Genomic DNA, 22050 nt, shown 5'->3' with positions numbered 1-22050 from the left:
AGTGAGGAGAGGCGGGTTTGTGTGTCACTCGCTGTTGGAGAGATGAGAGAGAGAGAAAGAGCAGCTGGTATCATGCATTTATTCTGAGGCAAATGAGCATTGGAAGTGTGTGATAAAGTTCGTTGTTGTGGGCAGGAAGAAGACAAGGAATCAGCTGGCTTGAACTCAGTAGACTCTTTATTGACTTCAGTCTAAGCACAAAGTAAAGGACGGGGCTTTTAACGCACCCAAAATAAACATAAAACTCGTGTCGTCGGTTTTGTCATGCGATTCCTCTCTGCGTGCCTGTGTGTGCTCCGAGTCCCAGCGTGTGCAGCTCTCTCTCCTGTCACTGCTTCCTACTGGCTTATATGCTGTCCCTCCACCCAATTACTGAAACAAGAGACAGGTGTTATCACTTGAACTTGACCCACTTACATCCCACTCGTCCTCCCACTCTCTCTCCCGTCACAGACTTCGCTAAACCACGTCCCCTTGCCACAAAGTGTTTCAGATATTTCAGTATCGATATATATCGAAAAATGTCTATTTTTGACAATACTACATTGTGCTTACACTGCTGAAATCCACCAGCATTTAGCTACATTGTGCTCCGAGTGCAGGGTGTTAATGTCAAGCCCTGTTCCCATGTGTTCAGCGACACTAAGCCCTCATCTGTTGCTGTCTTTTTAGGGCCATGAAAAGACCCCGCTGTGGCGTCCCAGACAAGTTTGGGGGTCAAATCAAGACCAACGTACGACGGAAACGTTATGCCCTTACTGGCCACAAGTGGGACAAGACCCACATAACTTTCAGGTGGGTTTGAATTTCACTCTTCACTCTTTTCAGTGATTTTGATTTTCCTTGCATCAATGTTCTTCCTGCGTTTGTTGTGGATGCAGTATTCAGAACTACACGCCTAAGATCGGGGAGTACAACTCATACGAGGCCATCCGAAGGGCCTTCAAAGTGTGGGAGAAAGTGACGCCGCTGACATTTGATGAGATTCCTTTCCATGAGGTCAAATACGGCCGTCGGAAGGAACCGGATATTATGATCTTCTTCGCATCGGGTTTCCATGGTGACAGTTCTCCGTTTGACGGAGAGGGAGGATTCCTGGCTCATGCTTACTTCCCTGGTCCGGGGATGGGTGGAGATACTCACTTCGACTCGGACGAGCCGTGGACCATTGGCTCGCAAAACACACAAGGTGAGTCTGAAGGACCTGTGTGCTTTATAGATTGCATAATATGTGATATATGTGAAATTATAGATTCATACACTACCGTTCAAAGGTTTGGGGTCGATAAGATGTTTTTTTTAAGATGTTTTTGAAAGAAGTCACCAAGGCTGCATTTATTTGATAAGAAAATACAGTAAAACGGTAATATTGTGAAATAACTGTTTTCCACTTTAATATATTGTAAAATGTAATTTATTCCTGTGATCAAAGCTAAATTTTCAGCATCATTACTCCAGTCTTCAGTGTCACATGATCCAAAATCATGAATAGAAATAGAGTCCTGAAGCCGTTTCACTCGGATATACGTCACAAGACTGACTTTAAGATCGAAAGTTGCTATAATACAGTCCCTGTTTCCTAAAGTAACTCGGAAAAGCCTCTTTGTCTTTAAATGGGCCAAAGGTTAATCGTAGGATGTAGTTTTTTAAACAGTTTAAAGGAATCATTCCATCATGACACATTTGATTAATCACTGACACACTGTAACATTCACTGAGAGAGAACTCATCATGCAACTTCAAAAGGAATCTCCAGGATTTTCCAGAGCCATTTCCATTTTTTGGTTTGTAATGTCTGGCTACAGGATCATCATTGTTAGGCTACAGTTGAAGTCTCGGTCACCGTGTCACAGCTGTGAGGAGAGATGTCTGCTATTGCCTTGAAGTTGCATCTTTTACCAGTCGCAAGCCTCAGACAAGAGCAGCTTTGAATGACGAGTGCATTTGTCTGTGAAAGCCGTCATTGATTGAACTGTCTGAAAGCATCAGGAGAGCCAGTTCAGTGCTTCTCTTATCTGCACACTTATTAGCCTTAATGATGTTGCCTCTCTGAGAGAGAGAGAGAGAAAAACCTTGAGGAAGCAACATTACTATCCGATGACTTCATGCAGCCTGCATTAACACTGGCTAATAATGGATACAGTCAGTATTAAAGGGAAGCAGTCAATCATTGTCTGTCCCTCCCGAAATCAGGATTTAAGAATCACATAGAGCCATTTACACCCGCAGAGTCACAGATCACTGTGACAGCCGGAAAATGGAGACAGAATATGATTAAAATCACTCACAGACTGAGTGCACTGTCATTGCAAGTGTTTCCATTAATCGTGTGCAGATGAATGCAAATTTTCTGCTCTGATGCCACACTCCTTTCAGATGAACTGATAAGACTGAGTGAGAGGAACACTTACTATGTATTACAAATCTGTAGCAATTCAGGACATGATGATTTTCAATCGGCAAGTGGCCTATGCTTGTGAAAAAGTAGTGTGTTTGATTTTACTGAATGTACACTTAGTGTCCTTCAAATCTCAAAAGTGTATTTCTTAAAAAACTGTACTTGCATATAATATAATATTAATGCAATAAAAGGCCACTTAAGTGCACTTAAAGAGAGTGCATGTTCATTTCTGTTTCTTAAAAATACTTTGCAATAATCTCAAATTTAACATTTTACTTTGTCAATTTTTTAATCATTCTTGCTTTATAGAAGAACTCTTATTTTGATGTGTTGACTAACACACTAAAGCACATGTAAAGTACATGATTATAATTTTAAGCGTAGTATGTTATTTGATATTACATTAAAAGTTTAACAATCAATTATGCATAATTACATGCAACTAACCCTCAACCAAACCCTAATCCTATCCTAACCCTATAGTAAGTACATGTAGTTGCTTAATATTACTCAGTTCTTAAATATATACAGTAATTACACTGTAACAATGACACCTTAAAATAAAGTGTAACCATTAAATGTTCTAAATTACAGCTTTCTCATTACAATTGTGTAATTACAAATGTCAGTACCTTCGGCAGTACAGTTTAACCATATTTCAAAGAAAATAGTAATTATGAAATTACATATACATGTTTACTTAAGTCCTACTTAAGTTATATTTCCACTTCTGCTTGTCCGGCACGGCACGATTACAAACCGTTCTCGGCCCGCATTTCTCATCAGTGCTGTAAAGGATTGGCCACTGGCTACCAGTTTCTCTGTAGTTGGCCAAGCATGGTGTTTGAGCGAAGTAAACCAGTTTAAAAATATCTTTCCATCCCTCATAACACAGTCACTATTTACATCCCATATCATTGCATTTGTATTACATTCCAAAGAGCTCTGTTATCATCCCCACAGTGGAAAATTAAACCACATCCGGACCAGCTGTGTCGGATCGGCACAGAATAGCAACGAGAACGGTTTGGCCCAATGGTGGAAAAGCGGCTTAAGCCAACTAAATATAACTTCTCTTCCTTATCTACTGCAAGACCAGTGGCGATTTTGTTTAATGTGCACACTTAAAGGATTAGTTCACTTTCAAAAAGATTTTTGCTGATTATTTACTCGCCCCGATGTCATCCAAGATATCCATGTCTTTCTTTCTTCAGTCGAAAAGAAATTAAGGTTTTTGAGGAAAACATTGCAGGATTTTTCTACACAGAATGGACTTCAGTGGCAACCAACTATACCAATGTTCAAAGAAGGTTCAAAGACCAGCTTCAAAGTCTATATATACACTTTTTAACCACAAATGCCCGTCATGTACTATCTCTGAGATGCGCCATGCATTGCGTCATCACGTTGGAAAGGTCACGCATCACGTCATCTGTCTAAGTTATTTGTCTGTACTCCGGTTCAAAAAGGTAGGGAAGGGCGAAAAATTTCATCTCATTTTCTCCTCCAACTTCAAAATCGTCCGACATCTTTGTTTTAATTTATTTTTATTATTATTTTTATTTTCTTCGTGACCTTTCCAACGTGATGATGTAATACGTGGCGCATCTCAGAGATGGTATTGAAGCTGCATTGAGTCGGACATTTGAACCTTCTTTGAACATTGGTATAGTTGGTTGCCATTGAAGTCCATTCTGTGTAGAAAAATCCTGCAATGTTTTCCTCAAAAACCTTAATTTCTTTTCGACTGAAGAAAGAAAGACATGGATATCTTGGATGACATCGGGGTGAGGAAATTATCAGCAACATTTCTTTTGAAAGTGAACTAATCCTTTTACTACAGCAAAAGTAATATGCAGTTGATATGCATTATATCATGTGCCCTCAGAGTGCTCATAAAGTGCAGCTGTGATCTCCCAGAGCGAATGCTGTCGTATCAGACATCAGACCTCAGTAAATCAGCTCTTCTCCTCCTCATTGCTGACCGTTAGCTGTCTCTTATACCTCAGCATGTGATATTTAATATGTGTCTCCTCCAGGTAATGATCTGTTCCTGGTAGCCGTACATGAGCTGGGACATGCCCTTGGACTGGAACACTCCAATAATCCTTTGGCGATCATGGCCCCTTTCTACCAGTGGATGGACACGGACAACTTTGAGCTTCCTGAGGATGATCTCCGTGGGGTCCAGCAGATTTACGGTAACCTGACGCATTTTACTGTATATTATCTCTGATCAAGTGAGCAGTTTAGAACAAGAACAAGTGTTGGCGGAGCGGTTGTGCAACATTTGTTCTGGTCTGGCGCATTTCATTTCCGGATCCCATTCTCTGCTGTTCTCCTTATCATCTGTTTATAGACAATATAGATTTACAGCTTTAGATTACGTTTAGTTTCCTGGTCTGGTCAGGGCCAGAGTTACTATATACATGTGCTGTTGTAAAAGTGTTTTTGTTTTTGTTCGTTTACAGTAAGCAGTTTTAGTGGTATTCAAGCTTTTGGTGTAAAGTTTATATAATGTTTGTTTTTGTGGTAGATTGGATTTACTTTGCCCTTGACCAGGCCATGTTGCTTTTGATTACTCTGGTCTTTGTGGACTTAAGTAATATTTATTTAAGTTTTGCATGAGCGAGTTTCAGCTGTGAGGGAGAATCGTAGGCATCCTTCCCAGTTTAGAAGAAAGAACTTGTGCTCATGTCATGGTGAATTTGTTAATCATTTAACACATTATTGGTGTTTGTGAAGGCAAGCATCACTATTATTGTTCATACTTAAAAAGAATAATTTATTATACCCGACTTTTTATTTATTTATTTTTTTGCATACAGAAAATGAAGCCTAGTTTTAGAACCATTAGGATTTCGTAATGTGTTCAGGGTCCATTAAGTCTCTCTCTATATTATCATTACTCATTGCATAAATAAATTACTGTAATACTATAATATTTTTATTTTAATCTTCATTAATTGAAGACAGTTCAAAAAATACTACCATGTTGTATCAAAAGTTTATAAATAAATATTACAATTAAAATATCTATTTTTTGTTCAAATGACCATAATGATAAAGTTTAAGGAAAAGTGTCACAATGCAAAATCAATACAAAAGGCTTCATTTACTTTAATCAAAATATATTATCTTATTTTTGGAGATTAAATATGACCTGGACAATATCTTGATGCTTTGTAAAATTCACAAACATCATATCCACATAGGATAGATCCATGTTTTCATGGTTTTTTTTTTATGCCAAATTCTGACCCTACCATCTGCAATGTTTTCAATCTTCTATTGTCCAGTTTTGTTGAGTCTGTGTGAATTGTACACTCTCAGAGAGAGAGAGAGAGAGAAAAGAAAAAAGGTACAAAAGCTGTCACTGTGGTGGTACCTTTTCAAAAGGTACACTTTTGTAACTAAAGGGTGCATATTGGTACCTTAAAGGTACATATTAGTACCTAAAGTGTACATATTAGTAGCTAAAAGGAACAAAAGTGTACCTTTTGTAAAGGTACCGCCCCAGTGACAGCTTTTGTACTCCGAGTATAGCCTCAGTTTGCTGTTCTCAGCTGACAGGAGTGGTACTGGTGTCTTCTTCTGCTGTAGCTCGTCTGCTTCAAGGTTGGTCGTGTTTTGTGTTCAGAGATGCTCTTCTGCAGACCTCGGTTGTAACGAGTGCTAATTTCAATTACTGCTGTCTTTCTATCAGCTGGAATCAGTCTGGTCATTCTCTGACCTCTGATATCATCAAGGCATTTGCACCCGCAGAACTTCCGCTCACTGGATATTTTCAGTTTTCGGTCCATTCTCTGTAAATCCTAGAGATGGTTGTGCATGAAAATCCCAGCAGATCAGCAGTTTCTGAAATACTCAGACCAGCCCGTCTGGCACCAACAACCGTGCCACATTCAAAGTCACTTAAACCACCTTTCCTTCCCCATTCTGATGCTCAGTTGTCTTGACCATGTCTACATGCCTAAATGCATTGAGTTGCTGCCATGTGATTGGCTGATTAGATATTTTCATTAAGGAGCAGTTCAACTGTTGTACCTAATAAAGTATATATTAGCTATTAGCTCTCGATTTTATGTTTATTATGGACTGAACTAAGAGGTTGCCACAATAAGCTACTACTGGTACAAATACTGAAGTAATTTGTGTTTGTTTCTTCCACTCTTCCTTGTAGGACCCCCTAACAGTTCTCCCACTCAGGCTCTCCCCACTGTGACCCCTCGACGCCCGGCCCATCCAGACCCCAGGGCCCCTCAGCCTCCTAAAAACCCCCCCGGAGCGCCTCCTCGCCGGCCGCCGGGGCCTCGCACCACCGACCGCCCCGATCACTACGGCCCCAACATCTGCGAGGGCAACTTCGACACCGTCACCATGCTCAGGGGAGAGATGTTTGTCTTTAAGGTGAGCTAAAGACCCTAGCTACAGTACTGTGCAAAAGTCTTAGGCATGTTAATATCCCCCACCCCCCGTCCCCCAAGTACTCCCAAGTACAGTACACAAGTACTGGCACTTGTGTTAAAATGCTGTAAAGTGAGAATGCTTTCAAAAATAAAATCACAAATTGAATTTATTTATGATTTAACTTCTATTAACTAATTCAAATCATTATATGGTGTAACGACCCTTTGCGTTTAAAACGGCTTTTGTCCAGGTACACTTGCGCATAGTTTCTCAGGTAGCTTTACAGGAAGGTTTCTTCAAGCGTCCCGGAGATGTTCCCGCAGTTCTTCTGGATTTAGTCTGTCTCAGTTTCTTCTGTTTCTTCATGTAATCACAGACGGACTCGATGATGGCGAGATCAGATCATACCGGCTGTTGTCAGACTCCTTGTGCATACTCAAATCTCACTGGATTATTACAATTAATGGCAAAAAGAAAGTTTGGAAATGTAAACTGATATTACTGACACACTACAGCAAAAGATATAAATAACTGACTTAAAACCATTTTTGGGGGGGATGGGGGGTGGGGGATATTAATATGCCTAAGACTTTTGCACAGTACTGCATATTAAAGCTTTTGGTAACAGAACACGCTATTTTACAGTGTCCTTGTTACGTTACATGTACAGTAAATTATGCATAATTACATGCAACTAACCCTCAACCAAATCCTTATCCTACCCTAACCTTATAGTAAGAACATGTTATAAATTAATAGGTAACACTTTATTTTACAGTGTCCTTGTTACATATGTTACATGTACTTACCATAGTAATAACAGTAAATTATGGATAATTACATGCAACTAACCCTCAACCAAATCCTAACCCTAATCTAACCCTATAGTAAGTACATGTAGTTGCTTAATATTACTCTGTACTTAAATATATAATTAAACTGTAACAATGACACCTTAAAATAAAGTGTAACCAAGCTTTTTATAGTAATGAGAATTATATGTTACAAACATGTTTTTGACAGGCTTCGTAAGATTCACTCAAGCGGTGAAACTATAACAGTCACAGTTCCAAGTGAAAGACCTGAGACACAGGTCGAGTCCTGCTGAGGTCGGCCTGCTCTCAATCTGGCTTTGTTAGGCAATGGGCCGTAAAAACCCTCGTGCTGGTCTTTGTTACGGGGCAGAGCTCCATAAAGAGGAAAGGAAACATGTATTTGGAGTCTGGAGTTGATCAGGAGATACATCAGACTGCATCTGCTCTGCCCCTTTTGCTGGAGTTGCGGTTTTGTGGTCACGTCACGTCATGTGATTTTCTCTTGTATGAAAGAAGTGCTCTCTGTGGCAGAGAATCTTTAATTCCTCTGAAAGAAAAAAAAAAAAAAAAACGAGACCACATCATATGATCTTTCACTTTCTTCCATTAGATGAAGAAGCACATCATTTTGCTTTAGTCTTTAGTTAGAAGAAATGTACAGTATATGAAAGAACCAAGACATATTTATACATGGAAATAGCTAGGTTATTATAAAAATCCTAATGATGTAATTTAGCAATTATGTCCGTGTCCTCCTGGTTAACCTTTTTACAAATAAATATCTAGGGACCAAAATATCCTGAATATTTGATTAATAAATGGCACCTTATTGTAAAGTGGTAATATATATATATATATATATATATATATATATATATATATATATATATATATATATATATATATATATATATATATATATATATGATATTCATTTTATTTACAGATGTGGTAAGCACTTTAATTAAATTTAAACTTTAATATTATATATTGTTATTTATTTGAATTATAAATAATGTTACTAATGCTGCTACTACTACTATATTTTATCATTTAAACATAATAATAAAAAAAAAATATATATATATATATATATATATATATATATATATGTATATGTATGTATATATATATATATGTATGTATATATATAAAGATGGATATATATATATATATAGCATTTTATTTCTAGATGTGGGGAGCTTTACTGGGCATGTTAGACCGTAGCACAATTTGTTGGAAGGATATATTGATGTGTTTCTTCTTCAGGTGTTACTGATTAACTGGTCGCAGTAGTCAGGTTATCCATTAGACAACAGTCAGATGCCCTTGAGTGAAGAACCACTCCCTATAATCTGCTTTTCTCAAAGGCAGGTTCCTGAAATGAGGCCGTTCCTCATGTAACACAATACTACAAGTTAAGTCATGCAAGACTGTGTTCCTCCATGCAAGAACAAGGTGCACGTGTGTCTGTTACGATGAGGTGTTGGGGTTGAGGAGCGTGTAGGGAGAAAGCAGGATAAATTTAGAGCGTGTTGGCCGCAGAACGGGCTCTGGTTTTAATTTCGCCTTGGTTTGGAAGTTGGAACACTCGGACGGTCCTGGTGGAGAGCCAGAGTCAGTGTAACGGATACACTGAGTTTATGTACATGATCACTGTTACTGCAGCTCACACTAAAGTGAGCCCCGATAAACTCACAGCGAAATAGTTTTTCGTTCTTCTCTTAAGCCCTATTCGGACGGGACTGGTTTAACATGGAGAGGTTGGGTAATGTAATTTTACCACAGGACGTCTGTGATAATAATGGCCAGTTTGCACGGGATAAGATATCTCAGTAAAACCAGAATAAGTGGGAGGGGTAACTCGATTTACGCACCGCCGTCTCCTCCCTGTCGTCATGTGTGTATTACGTTGCTTCCTGATCATCATCATGTGTGCAAACACATATATATATATAACCTTTGTATATGCAAAACAGTTAGGTTCAGTCGGATGTATTAAATAAATTCAGATTGTATGTTGGTAATAGGCACTTATCTAACGCTAAAAGAAGTTTCGTGCCTATAAATAGTGCATTCGATCTTCTTTCTGATCTGAATGGTGTGTGGAAAACACTTGAGTTTTGCCACAGACTCGTCCCAGCGTCTAGAACACAACTGAATGCTTTTTCAAGCGTCTCCATGCTTGAAAAACCGAGGAAAACTACTTTTAAACAGGAAATGACGGAATATTTACGTACATGTTTACAGCGGGTCTATTCGCACGGGATTAGTATTACCTGAGGTCATTTTTCTGGACCTTTTTACTGAAGGTAAAAGTCACCATAATCTTTACTCACATTGTCCGTGATGATTACTGAGATGGCACATTCGGATGGGACTAAAATCACAGAGAAGCTCTGGTAATAATTACTCTACCCCACCTCTTCATGTTAAACTAGTCCCGCCCGAATAGGGCTTTAGGGGTAAAAAGAAATACCTTTGCAGTGGTATACTCTTAGCTAACATCACTGCTGTGAGCGACGTTTAGATGAATATGTAAATATGTGCTATGCACTTTCCTTCTAATAACAGAATAAACACACAGGTAAAATGACAACGGTGAGAAAACAGCAGTTCAGAAAGCATCTGATCGTAGCGATGTGGATGTTTGCACCAGCTCTGCAATTCAGCACTCTAGTAAAGTCAAGTTTATTTATATAGCTTTTTATACAGTAGATTGCTTTAAAGCAGCAGCTGTGTTCATGTTTTTACTCACGGACCTCTGACCTCGACGGACTCAACAGAAGAAGTGAACCGAAGAAGATTTCCACGTCAGAGAAGGCGGAGCCTCAGAGCCACACCCACCTATTATTATCAACATTATGGGAAGAGATCTAGCCAGACGGGATTTAAACTTTGTCGGCTGAAGATCCAAATTTGGTTTGAAGATGAAAAATGTACCAAGCACAATGTTCTCCCACCATTCTTGATTTCTAACACACACTCACAGTGTTCGGCTGGTCTTGCGGCTTCAGAGCAGAAACTAAAGCTGATGATCTCCATGTGTTTTTCCGTCGTCCCCGGTCGCGTTCATATGTAAATTGCGTGAGCTTATTTCGTCCATTAGATCTAAAGATCTGAATAAACGCATACATTTACCCGCCCATAGACCCTCCCCTCGAAGAAATCAAGACAGAAGTGGACAAAAGAGGGCTGCAAATAAACTAGACTACCATTAGTACAGAATACACAACCATCATCATCTAATCGCTGATTCTGAATCTCGTGTCTTCCCCAGGGTCGCTGGTTCTGGAGAGTGAGGAGGAATCGAGTGCTGGATAACTACCCGATGCCGATCGGACACTTCTGGAGGGGTCTGCCGGGAGACATTGACGCCGCATATGAAAGGCATGACGGCCGATTTGTGTTTTTCAAAGGTATTTTCCCTTTCTAACTACACTTGAAAACTGATATAGCTCTGTGCTGTTAAAAGTTAATATAGACCATAAAAATGTTATATTCATGAGAGAAATTATTACCCAGGCTGGCAGAATTACATCACATTGACGTGCTTTTTACATTAGAACAAGCCATTGATTTTGACGTTTGTCATTTAGTCCAGTAAGTGTCCTTGATTTCCCTCAGCCTCTCATGTGTTAGTCTGATGGATTTTACAGGTAGAGTTTCAGAGACATGGCTTTTTGTTTCATATATATATGGGTTTATGGGTTTTAAGGTGAACGGCCAAAATTTAATTTAGAAGCTGCATAATTCTGGAGATTGACCATAAATTTTGCAAAGGAAGCAAAATACTGTGAATGCTTTAACTCGCATTAGCTTCACTTCAATCAGGACTCAAAAATAAGGATTTTTGCTTTTATTATTATGATTTGCAGCTGAAAATTACAATTAATGTTATATTAGTAACAAGAAACCCTTATAATGAAAATGATATACTTTTTTCTGGCATATATAAAAGTATATTTTTAGCATTTTGCATGATTTGAAAATTAATTTTTTTTTATAGCAAAGCCAGTAAAAAAGTTGTATTTTTTAGCATTGTCAGATTTTTGAAAATATATTTTTTAAGGTGTTGTGAAAAAGTTAACATTAGTTGACTGTCCTACTACCAAAATAATTTTCTTTAGAATGTTAAGTTTTTGTATGTCAGATTTATAAAAAAAAAAAAAAAGTTTTCCTAACAACATTGAAAACAAATATTACTCGATTTTTAATAATAGCTAGAAATTAAACCATAATAATGTAACTCCATTACACCAATAAATTCATAAACACACTTTGCTGTTTGCCCAGTTTTTTCTAATGTCAAATGGTGAAAACATTACTGATTTGTTAGTCATTTTTTTAATCCACTCTTACTGTGACTTTCACAACCATGGCAATTCATATTTGCAAAAGAGTGCTGCAGTAATGTATTTTTGTAGACCAACCTGGAAATTTAGCGTTACACTGGTTCCTTTGACAAAAACCAATATGATTTTTCTAATGACTTTTTGATTATTGCCGAAAACAAAGTCTGTGACCAAAAAAAACTTATAATCTCACACGTTTTGTTCATCATGGTAATTTTCAAAAGTGGACACAACTTTTATGAATTTTGAAGTGTAAATACTTCACCATCATTAGCTTCGGACATATGTCCATCTTGTTTTCACCACAGACTTTATTTAAACAGCTTTTAAACAAAATCCCATTAAAAAAACCCATTGACTTCAGTGCCTAAATTGGCACACAATAAACGTAATCCCTGCACTACTCTAGTCCAACAACATCCATGCTAACATCCTGCTAGATAACATTTTAATCATCTTAATTCATAACTAGAAACCAAATGTTAATATTTGCAAGTCATAAAATCAATGAAAATCTCTGGTGCAAAGTCAACTGGCCAGAAACTCATCATTATCAAGCCCTGTCAACAGATTGAAATCAAAAACGGCTCAGACCACAGTGAGGTTTCCCACATTAGTTCTACATATCAACACCCAGCACCCCTGAAACAGACATCTAATGACTTCCTACTGAAGATTTCTGTGTAGATGAATGTGTATGCGCTGTACTAAAGCTGGCTCCCATAAGGAAACTCTGTAGGGCAAGTGATGTCATTGGCAAGGCCCTTTTAAATTTGGATTTCCGCCATCCGAGAAAATCGGGAGACCAAACATCTTGGGGAGCAACATCTGTTCTTGGTGAGGCGAGGCCATTGCGTCAGCTAGCGGTTCTACCAGATGCTGACAGCAACGGTTGGACTTGGATAAGAGCCCGTTGAATCAAACGGGTCCATGAGGATGGTGCCTCGGTGTCTGCCATACTGTAAAATAATAAAAACTGAAGCTTATCCCAATGTTTCTGTAACGGCTCCATGCAATGCTCTCTGTCGTCACTTTAACCGCTAAAACGTTGGATTCGAACCAAACCCACATTGTTGGTGCATCTTTTTCAGTGTTGTCATGCAGTTATATGTGTTCTAACAGAGAGTAAACACCAATCTGGAGCCTGTGTCAAAGGTTGGAAAGTCCCTGTACATGCACCATGAAATCCTGTTACGCAATGAGTGTTGCTGCCTCCCCCCTTCTTGTCTTTTTCTACTTCCTCACTATTGTTTTCAACCTCTGTTCTCTTATTCTTTAACTTTTGAGTGTTTTATTTTTTAAACAGTTTTCTAGCTTTTCTAGTAGTTAGCCGAAATGCAGGGAAGTCCCGGGAAGTTTAATTTATTGACATAACTCATATTTAATGTGATAGTTTCGTCCTTACATCTACTGTAATATAATATATTGTTAGTCCTGAGATTCTTCGCGTCAGTAAATAAATATATACTAGGTTGACAATTAATGTTCGTATGTTGTAATGATCTGGTGATAATTTTTGTTTTGTGTGTTGGTCAAAAATGACTGAATTATTATTATTTTTTTTTTCAATGAAATGATTGTACTATATTGCACTATGTTTTTTTTATGTTTTGTATTTTAAGGGGATTTATGGCACTAAATTATATTTCTGCAGTAGTTATAATTTATTTATTCACTTTTTGAGCATGGACCTGAAAATGAAATTTCCAACTTAAACTGGAATGCTTTGGAGCACAGACTTAAGTTCGGTCTCTTTTTAAGAAGACACTTGGCAGATTATTACTCAAGTGAAAAAAGATTAAAGTGAACTTGAAAAGGGGTATACAACTTTACATTTATTGTTATGAAAACTTTTTATATGAAGTATATATTTTCTAAAGCACGTTTTACGCTAGAACTGTGAGAAAATCAAAGCCATAAATCTAAATAAGTAGTGTTCCAAATTTGAGGTTTATATCTAAAAAAAATTAGCTTTCAGTAAGAATTGTTTGTGCGCAGTACCAAACGTTTCCAATAGATGAAATTCGTCTCCCATTCATTTCCAATGTGCTCATTTTTGACCATGTACAATACAAGTGACTTTTCTTTTTATAGAACCATATAACCTTTTCAAATCATGTCCATGAATTTTTTTTTTTGTGTGTTCATACAGCAAGTGGCAAAACCTTTAACAAGTTTCGTACCATTCCGATGAAGTAAAAAACTCTAAGAAAAAAAAAACCATACAATTTTAGACATAAACGTAATTTTCTTTTACAAAAAGCGGTAGATTGAAGTGCTCGTTTGTGTAGAGACTGTGCACACAAGCCACAAGAGAACATTTTTGCCTTCCGACACTGCAAAGAGTGGCAACGAATACATTCCAGTACTAGATCGCCTCTTATTTAAACAAACAAAATGAATACTCTGCTAGTCAACTAGAGATGTTTCATTTGTATTAGGTACATCCGTTCCACAAGATGTTTCACAAAGTGGTGGGGATAATATCGACCCTGGGAAAAAGTGGCCCGTCACACCTGCATATTGGCTGTGCCGATATGGGTTTTTCAATGGGTGGCGGATATACAGTATAAACCTCATATGATGGCAAATGAGATTGCTGCAATAAAATAACCCCCCCAAAAAAGAATTTCACAAAACTCTCTTTGTGACCATCCACCTGTAGGAAGCCAGTACTGGTTGTTCAGGGAAGCCAACCTGGAGCCCGGCTACCCTCAAGAACTGATGGATTATGGCAGAGACATCCCATATGACAAGATAGAGACGGCCATCTGGTGGGAACCTTCAGGCTTCACTTACTTCTTCAAAGGAGACTGGTGAGGGAATAGTCTTATATTTTTGTTCCACACAGAATTCTGCCTCTGTTTGTCTAATCGTTCCCTTGAGCTGTTTTGTAAAATCCTCCTTGCGATGAAGTTTGGCCCTGACACACTAAGCCATAATCATGCCTTTGTTGAGCATCGTCCAGCCCAGTTTTTCCGATGTGTTCCGCACCGCCTGCACCAGTTGGACATCAGGGGTATTTTGGCCGATTGAGCATGTTGAATCGTTGTCTGTCAGGGAGAGAGAGAACTCTGATTGGCTGTTTAGCTTTGCAAATGAGTCGGTGCACAAAAAAAGAAAAAAAAAGTGAAAGTGACACAGACAGAAGGCTGTTCTAATTTTACGTCATCTTACCTGAGCATTTGAATGCGCGAATAAGTTCATAACAACATGAGCCGCCTTGAATGAAGAAAGTGATCAGCATGAATGATAATCAAAATGGTAAGCAAGCACTGCTTTGTTTAGGGTTTGTATATCTGCAGTGCTAATTTCGGTTTATGACGAGTATTGACTATTGATACCTGCTGATATAGACAGTTATTTCCTTACACGCACATGCTAGATTACAGTCGCCTGTAGTCTTTCTGATGTGATCAAGCGCAGCTTTTTTTAATGTCGGCTTGGTGTGTCACGGCCTGTTCTGGACCTGGTCTTTACATCGGTCTCGGGTGGTCCGATCAAAAGTGGTCCGCTGAGAGAGATTGATGTTTACTCCTGGTATTAACATGTCTCACAGTGACCACTTCTGATTGGATTTCATAGAAGAGAAGTTGACTATTTTTTGACTACATATAACCATTTTCCAATAAATGGGTCAATGACACTGCATCAAAAATACATCAAATTCACACATACAAGGATTTGAACACACCTCTTCTATGATATGATTTCCATTTCTAAATAAAAAAAGGTAATTTTAATATTTTTGAAGGAGCATAAAGTCAAAAATATCAGAGATACAACTGTCCTGACATCATAAGGTTTTCTTTCATTATTTTTCTAAACTCTTTTCATGAGGGATTTTTGTCCATTAAGTAGTTTAAAATAATATGTTATTAGAATTTCCTATAGAGAAAAAAAACAAAACGCTTTAATGCTTATTGGTGTTAAGTATCCTGGCCAAATTTGCCCCTTGGCCTCTATCCATCATGGCCTCCTAATCATCCCCATATACTGATTAGCTTCATCACTGTCTCCTCTCCACCAGTAAGCTGGTGTGTGGTGGGCGTTCTGGCGCAATATGGCTGCCGTCGCATCATCCAGGTGGATGCTGCACATCGGTGGTGGTTGAGGAGATTCCCCCCTTCTATGTAAAGCGCTTTGAGGTCTCAGATAAAGCGCTATATAAATGTAACGAATTATTATTATTATTAAGTCTCTTAAAATATTTTAACTTTTAAAAGCCCTATTCAGACGGGATTAACTTTATAAGGGTAGATGGAGTAATGTAATTTTACCACAGGACGTCTGTAATATTAATGGCCAATTCACACAGGATAAAACTAGATCTCAGTAAAACTAGCAGAAGTGGGAGAGTAACTCGATTTGCACATCGCCGTCTCCCTCCTGTCGTCATGTGTGTATTACGTTGCTTCCTGATATCACGTGCGCAAACACAACCTATATTTATAAAACAGTAATGTCCGGTCGAATGATGTATTAATTAACTTCAGATTGGATTGTGTTGGTAACAGGCACTTATCTAACGCTAAAAGATGTTTCGTGCCTCTAACAAGAGCTTTCGATCTTCTTTCTGATCTGAATGGTGTGTGGAAAACACTTGAGTTTTGCCACAGACTCGTCCCAGCGTCTAGAACACAACTGAATGCTTTTTCAAGCGTCTCCATGCTTCAAAAACAGCGGAAAACTACTTTTAAAGAGGAAATGACTAAATATTTACGTACATGTTTACAGCGGGTCTATTCGCAGGGGATTAGTATTACCTGAGGTCATTTTTCCGGACCTTTTTACTGAAGGTAAAAGTCGCCGTAATCTTTACTGACATTGTCCGTGATGATTACTGAGATGGCACATTCGGACGGGACTAAAGTCATACAGAGCTGGCAAAGTTTAAAGCCCTTGATTTGGGACAACGGTAACATCCTTCAGTGTTTGTTTTGCATTAGCATTTATGATACAAATGCAAAGTGAGCACCTTGAAAGTGGTGTGCACTTATGATCAGATCACCAGCTGTGGATGTTAATTTCATATGTAAATGAGGTCACTGGACTTTTGCTGAAACGTTCGCATCAAGGAAAGTCAGAATGAAATGCATTGAACTGTGTTTGATAAACTACAGGTACTGGCGCTTTAATGAGCACTCCAGAGCCGCGGATCAGGACTACCCTAAACCAATCAGTGTGTGGGGCACTTCTGTGCCGTCTTCTCCCAAGGGGGCTTTCCTCAGCGATGACGGAGGTGAGTGTGTGGGGTTGAGGGGTCATCTAGAGCCTGTCACCTAATGTACTAGATGGATGGGGATCAATCAGACGGTGAAACAAAGAAATTGAGAGAGAGAGTAATGCATGAAATGTGATTTCAGAAAGTAATGCAATATAATCGGGAAACACTTACATCACTGAAAGCTCTTTCCCATTTAAAGGAATGTTCCTGCGAGTCGAACTGTATTAACAGGATCTGTGGCATGATATCGATCACCATAGATATTCATTTTGATTTAAAGGAATGGTTAAAATGGGCTTAATTTACTCATTCACATGTAGTTTCAAACCTGTGACTTTCTTTATTCTGTGGAACTAGGGCTGCACGATATATTGTTTTAGCATCGATATCGCGATGTGCGCATCCACGATATAGTCACATTGCAGGATGTGCGATTTCAAGTATAGGGATCATAGTTGATACGTACGGACCAGGCACCATGATTCAAAATGCATGTGATTCTCGGATTAATTGCAGTTTAACCATCATAGAGCAAAAGAGCACGTGTTTTAGGTTGTGTCCGTTTAAACATTCACCTAATTCAGTTCTCTTTCACGTCTATTTGTACTTGATCGAACAATTTGACGCAAAATGATGTCAACATGCTCGTCTCGGCGAGAATCCCCATAAACGGTCATGGCTTACGTGAACGCAAACGGATGAGAAAGAAAACAAATGCTTATCATTACTGGATCTGTGCATACGATCTTAAAGTGACAGCAGCCTAATATTCCTGTTGCTGTCATTAATGTTGATCAAAGTGTAAAATATCAAATCACTTTTGTAGCTTTTACAAAGATTAATTATATTTGATTTAAACAGTTAAGACTATGCTGTGTTATTTTACATTTGATTATTCAATTTCCGTACCTGAATACTGTTAGACTTACCTGAAAAACGTAAAGCACTGTTTATTTAACTTGTATCTATTGTATTTCTCTATGCTTGTAAATTGTTTATTTTTTTCAATGCAGATGCACTTCCCTACAAAATCATTCTTGAATGATTCATTCTTTACCAAATAAGCTATTCAAGTCATCTGTTGAAATGTCGTCTGAAAAATCTGTTGCGGAAATATCGCAATGTTATATAAATTTAGTTTGTATGCAGTGATGCACAATTTTCACTCTCCAACTTTGTCTCTCACACAGCTCATACTTACTTCTACAAGGGTTCAAAGTACTGGAAATTTGACAACCACAGAATGACGAGCGAGCCGGGCTACCCAAAGTCCATTCTTAGAGACTTCATGGGCTGTAATGTGGACCTCGATCCTGACATAGACACCGACGTGGACCCGGGACGCAAGTTGCCTGATCGGCCACCCTTCAACCCGGATGCTGGCCGAGACAAAGACAAGGACAAAGACAAGGACAAGGACAAGGACAAAGACAAGGAGAGAGACAACACCAATGACGTGGACTCTAAAGAAGAGACGGAAGAGAAAACGAATGAGGTGGATGTGGTTCTGAAGATTGATGAAACGCAGCGTACCATGAACATCATCATGGTGACGGTACCCCTGGTCCTGGTGCTGTGCATCTTGGGATTGATCTACGCTATTATTAACACACTACAGAGGAAAGGAGCACCCAAGTATTTAGTGTACTGCAGACGTTCAATGCAGGACTGGGTTTAACCTCTCAGAATGATCTCCAATCCCTGTTCTGCCCTTCCATTTCACATGCCCTAAAACTTTGCACACACAAAACAACAACATAAACATGCTTAAACTCACTCACTCACACACACACACACACACACACACACACACACACACACACACACATACACACAGATACTGACACACACACTTTCACGTTCACCCTTCTTTTCCTTTCCCATGGTGCTTTCCTAACATGTTGTCTAGTCTATTTATATCAGAAAGTTTGCACATTGATTTTGTTGGTGGGTTTTCCTTTTCATAATATTTTCTTTTGAATCAGTTGTTTTTGGGGTTTTCTTAATTTCTGTTTTTTAAGATGTCACAATCTAGATCTCCAATCACTGCGTAAAAGATGAACGGGAAGTCTTGCAGAGCAAAAAGTGAGGGAAAGGAAAGCGGAGAAAGGAATATCTCGCTTAGGAACATTTCTGCATCCATTCACCTTTTCTCAGGACTCTCAGCTGTGGTTTTCCAACTGACCGGGCAAGTCATAATCCATCATCATAAAGACTATAAGGACTGTGGCCGCTTCTATCATAACTTGTTGGTAATATGTCGATATACAGCGGGGTCCAAACGTCTGAGACCACAAGGAAAGTCTGGGATTGAGAGACTAATTTAAACCTGAAAATTTCAGGATTTTTAAAAAAGCAACACATTTTTAATTATTTTTGTTCATGCAGCTTGAGTGTTGCTGTCAAAGCAAAGAAATTCATGCTAATTTAAGTTCAAACTGTCATTCTAATAACATTTTTAATGTAGAAAACATTTATTGCATTAAAAAAAATGAAACATTCTCAACTAGTGGTCTCCGACTTTTAGACCTTTCTTTTTGGAGTCAGTTCACAAGCAACTGGACCTGGTTATTCAACCAGTAACTAAGTCCAATTGTGTTTGATTGAATTTTACCTGCTATTTCTTTTGGTGTCAAAATAGGGACTTTTCTCTACGTTTTGCTTACCTAGTGCATTTTATTGCCCCTTGTTTTAACATGTTTTATGTGGTTCCGTCCATATTTGTAGAGCCCTCTTGACTTTTTTCTTGCAAGCTGGTGTGTTTTTAATCTCCAACAGTGGCGTGATCCTGTGGCTATTATAATTTTTATTGTCTGAGCAGTATAATGATTAGGTTAGTTTCATTTACGGGGGGTTGAAAAAGCTTGAGGCATTGAGATAGAGTGTATTTATATAATAGCTTTACATTGTTCAATCAAATGAAAATATGAAAAATAGAACTATAAAATACATACCACTAGCTTACACCAATTTAAAAGGCGAAAAAGGCTTCTTTGGGCCCAATTATAAATAAAAGCCTTAGTAGGGGCTCACTGTTGTAGGGAATGTTAGGTAATAGTCTAATTTCAAAAACAGCAGGGGGTGAAAACCATTGGTAAGCTCCTCTTTCCCAAACCCTAAGCTCTCCCTACCTAAGAAATGTCGTCATTGACAAAGGTGGGGTGAGACGAGGGAAAGAAGCAGGGACAACTGTGAGTTCAGAAGGAAAGGGATAAGATGCAGAAACCTTATATCTAAAGTCTTTGCGAAAGGGCTTATAGTGTGTTTGTAGAGTTTGAACTGGATTATATTACAGTGATGGGGATATTTTAGGGGTGGGGGTGTAATAAACAAACAGCCAGGAGTGGGGTAAACCCATTGCAAGCTCCCTCTCCAAGGCTGAAACATACTTGTACTCAAGTATGTGATCATATATGATTTAGTTGTCTCAATTGTATGTGTTGCATTCTCAGAATTGCCTCAAGGGGTGCTATATCAGACATTAGTGTAAACGTTCTTCTATGGCCAGATATTCAATTACTGTCTGGAAGCAACAGTTTGGGAATCTTGCTGAGCAAGTTTTGGTTAAACTGTAGACATGTTTCTAGCTAGCTACCTGAATAAAACGTTTAATTATTCTTGACATTTGAAGGTAACTCCATTGCCTCACCCTGAGGTTTGAATACGAATGCACGTTAGTGTATCTGACGAGACCGTACACTTGCAGTGCATTGGCCTCGCATTCACATCTGCGTTAGCATACTTGCTTAGAGTATATTTTTGGCCTCAGCTTGAGCCGCTTGGTAGATAGTGTGTGTAGCAATGCCATCCCTATATGAGAGCGTGTTGGCACACATTGGTCCAGGGTCCACTGCCAGTTATTTTTGGAGCGCATTCCTTGACCAGCAGAGGAAACAGGATCCCTGTTTCATTCACGACTTATTCATGCTGATGTGATCTACTAGGCAAAGTAGACAAATTAGGCAAGTTTCCTAACATTGTAAGATATAACTGCTGTCAGGTAGGTCTGTGTTTGCTTTCTGTGGTGTTTGCTTAGTCTTGTGTCTAACCTACATAAACACAGCTAGTATACTAGGACACGGAAAGCATTGAAAAAACAAACCGCCGCCATTTTTTAAAGTGCCTCAGACAAAATCTCTGTAATTTACCCTTCGCAATCAGCGAGAGAGTACGTCTACATCTTCCACTACAAAAAGGGAGGTAGAGGAGAGAACGAAAGTGAGTGGCATTATAAATACAGCCCTGTCAGACAAGGTAGAGCAGAAAGCACTTTGATATATATTATTGGGAGAGTAGAGGAGACACAGGACAGTCATGTTCAGAATGCTGTCACTGATGAATCCCACTGAATACCGTTGCCAGGCGATCCGCCCCTCCTCACGGTGCTCCTGTCGGCCGAGGAGATTTGGAGGAGAGTTAATCAGACATAAAAGCTCTTCCATCCCTCCCTCACTGCCCTTAACCTTCTCCTCCACTCGCCCAGATCAATGAGGAATACATAAACAGGCTTGAAGGATATCTGAAACACTCACTCTCAGGGTCTCACTCAGGCCTTATTCCCATCTTGTTCCCACTACAGCCCATTCTAATACTCCTTTTGTCCCTTTTCCATAATCTGCCACTTTATTATTATTATTTTTTTAAAGTACCATGATATTGTCATGGTTTTTTGGACATACTCTAGTACCATGGTAATACCATTCTTTTTGGACACAACCATGATGGTTATGCAATGGTATTCTTGGAGTCAAATCATCTACATCAATAGGGTCATCATTTAGTATGGTATTTAGGGCCAAGTCATGGTTCTTTGAGGTCCTTGGGCACGTTCTCTTTGGAGCC

General features: G+C 38.8%; 1 protein-coding gene across 2 annotated transcripts in view; it reads left to right on the top strand.

The window, feature by feature from the left end:
* mmp15b (matrix metallopeptidase 15b) overlaps positions 1 to 20830 on the top strand; it is a 32857-nt gene extending 12027 nt beyond the window's left edge. For both annotated transcript variants that reach the window (XM_081359444.1, XM_081359443.1), the window contains 8 exons: positions 673 to 795; positions 882 to 1189; positions 4441 to 4602; positions 6585 to 6811; positions 10907 to 11045; positions 14647 to 14797; positions 17105 to 17223; positions 18399 to 20830. In XM_081359444.1, the coding sequence (XP_081215570.1) occupies positions 673 to 795; positions 882 to 1189; positions 4441 to 4602; positions 6585 to 6811; positions 10907 to 11045; positions 14647 to 14797; positions 17105 to 17223; positions 18399 to 18886 (1717 nt within the window). In that variant the 3' untranslated portion in view covers positions 18887 to 20830. The remainder of the gene's footprint in view (positions 1 to 672; positions 796 to 881; positions 1190 to 4440; positions 4603 to 6584; positions 6812 to 10906; positions 11046 to 14646; positions 14798 to 17104; positions 17224 to 18398) is intronic.
* The last annotated feature ends 1220 nt before the right edge of the window (positions 20831 to 22050 follow it).

Source organism: Scardinius erythrophthalmus (assembly GCF_964197995.2).
Source record: "Scardinius erythrophthalmus genome assembly, chromosome: 2".
NCBI classification, from domain to species: Eukaryota; Metazoa; Chordata; class Actinopteri; order Cypriniformes; family Leuciscidae; genus Scardinius; species Scardinius erythrophthalmus.
This window is presented reverse-complemented; position numbering and strand designations above follow the sequence as displayed.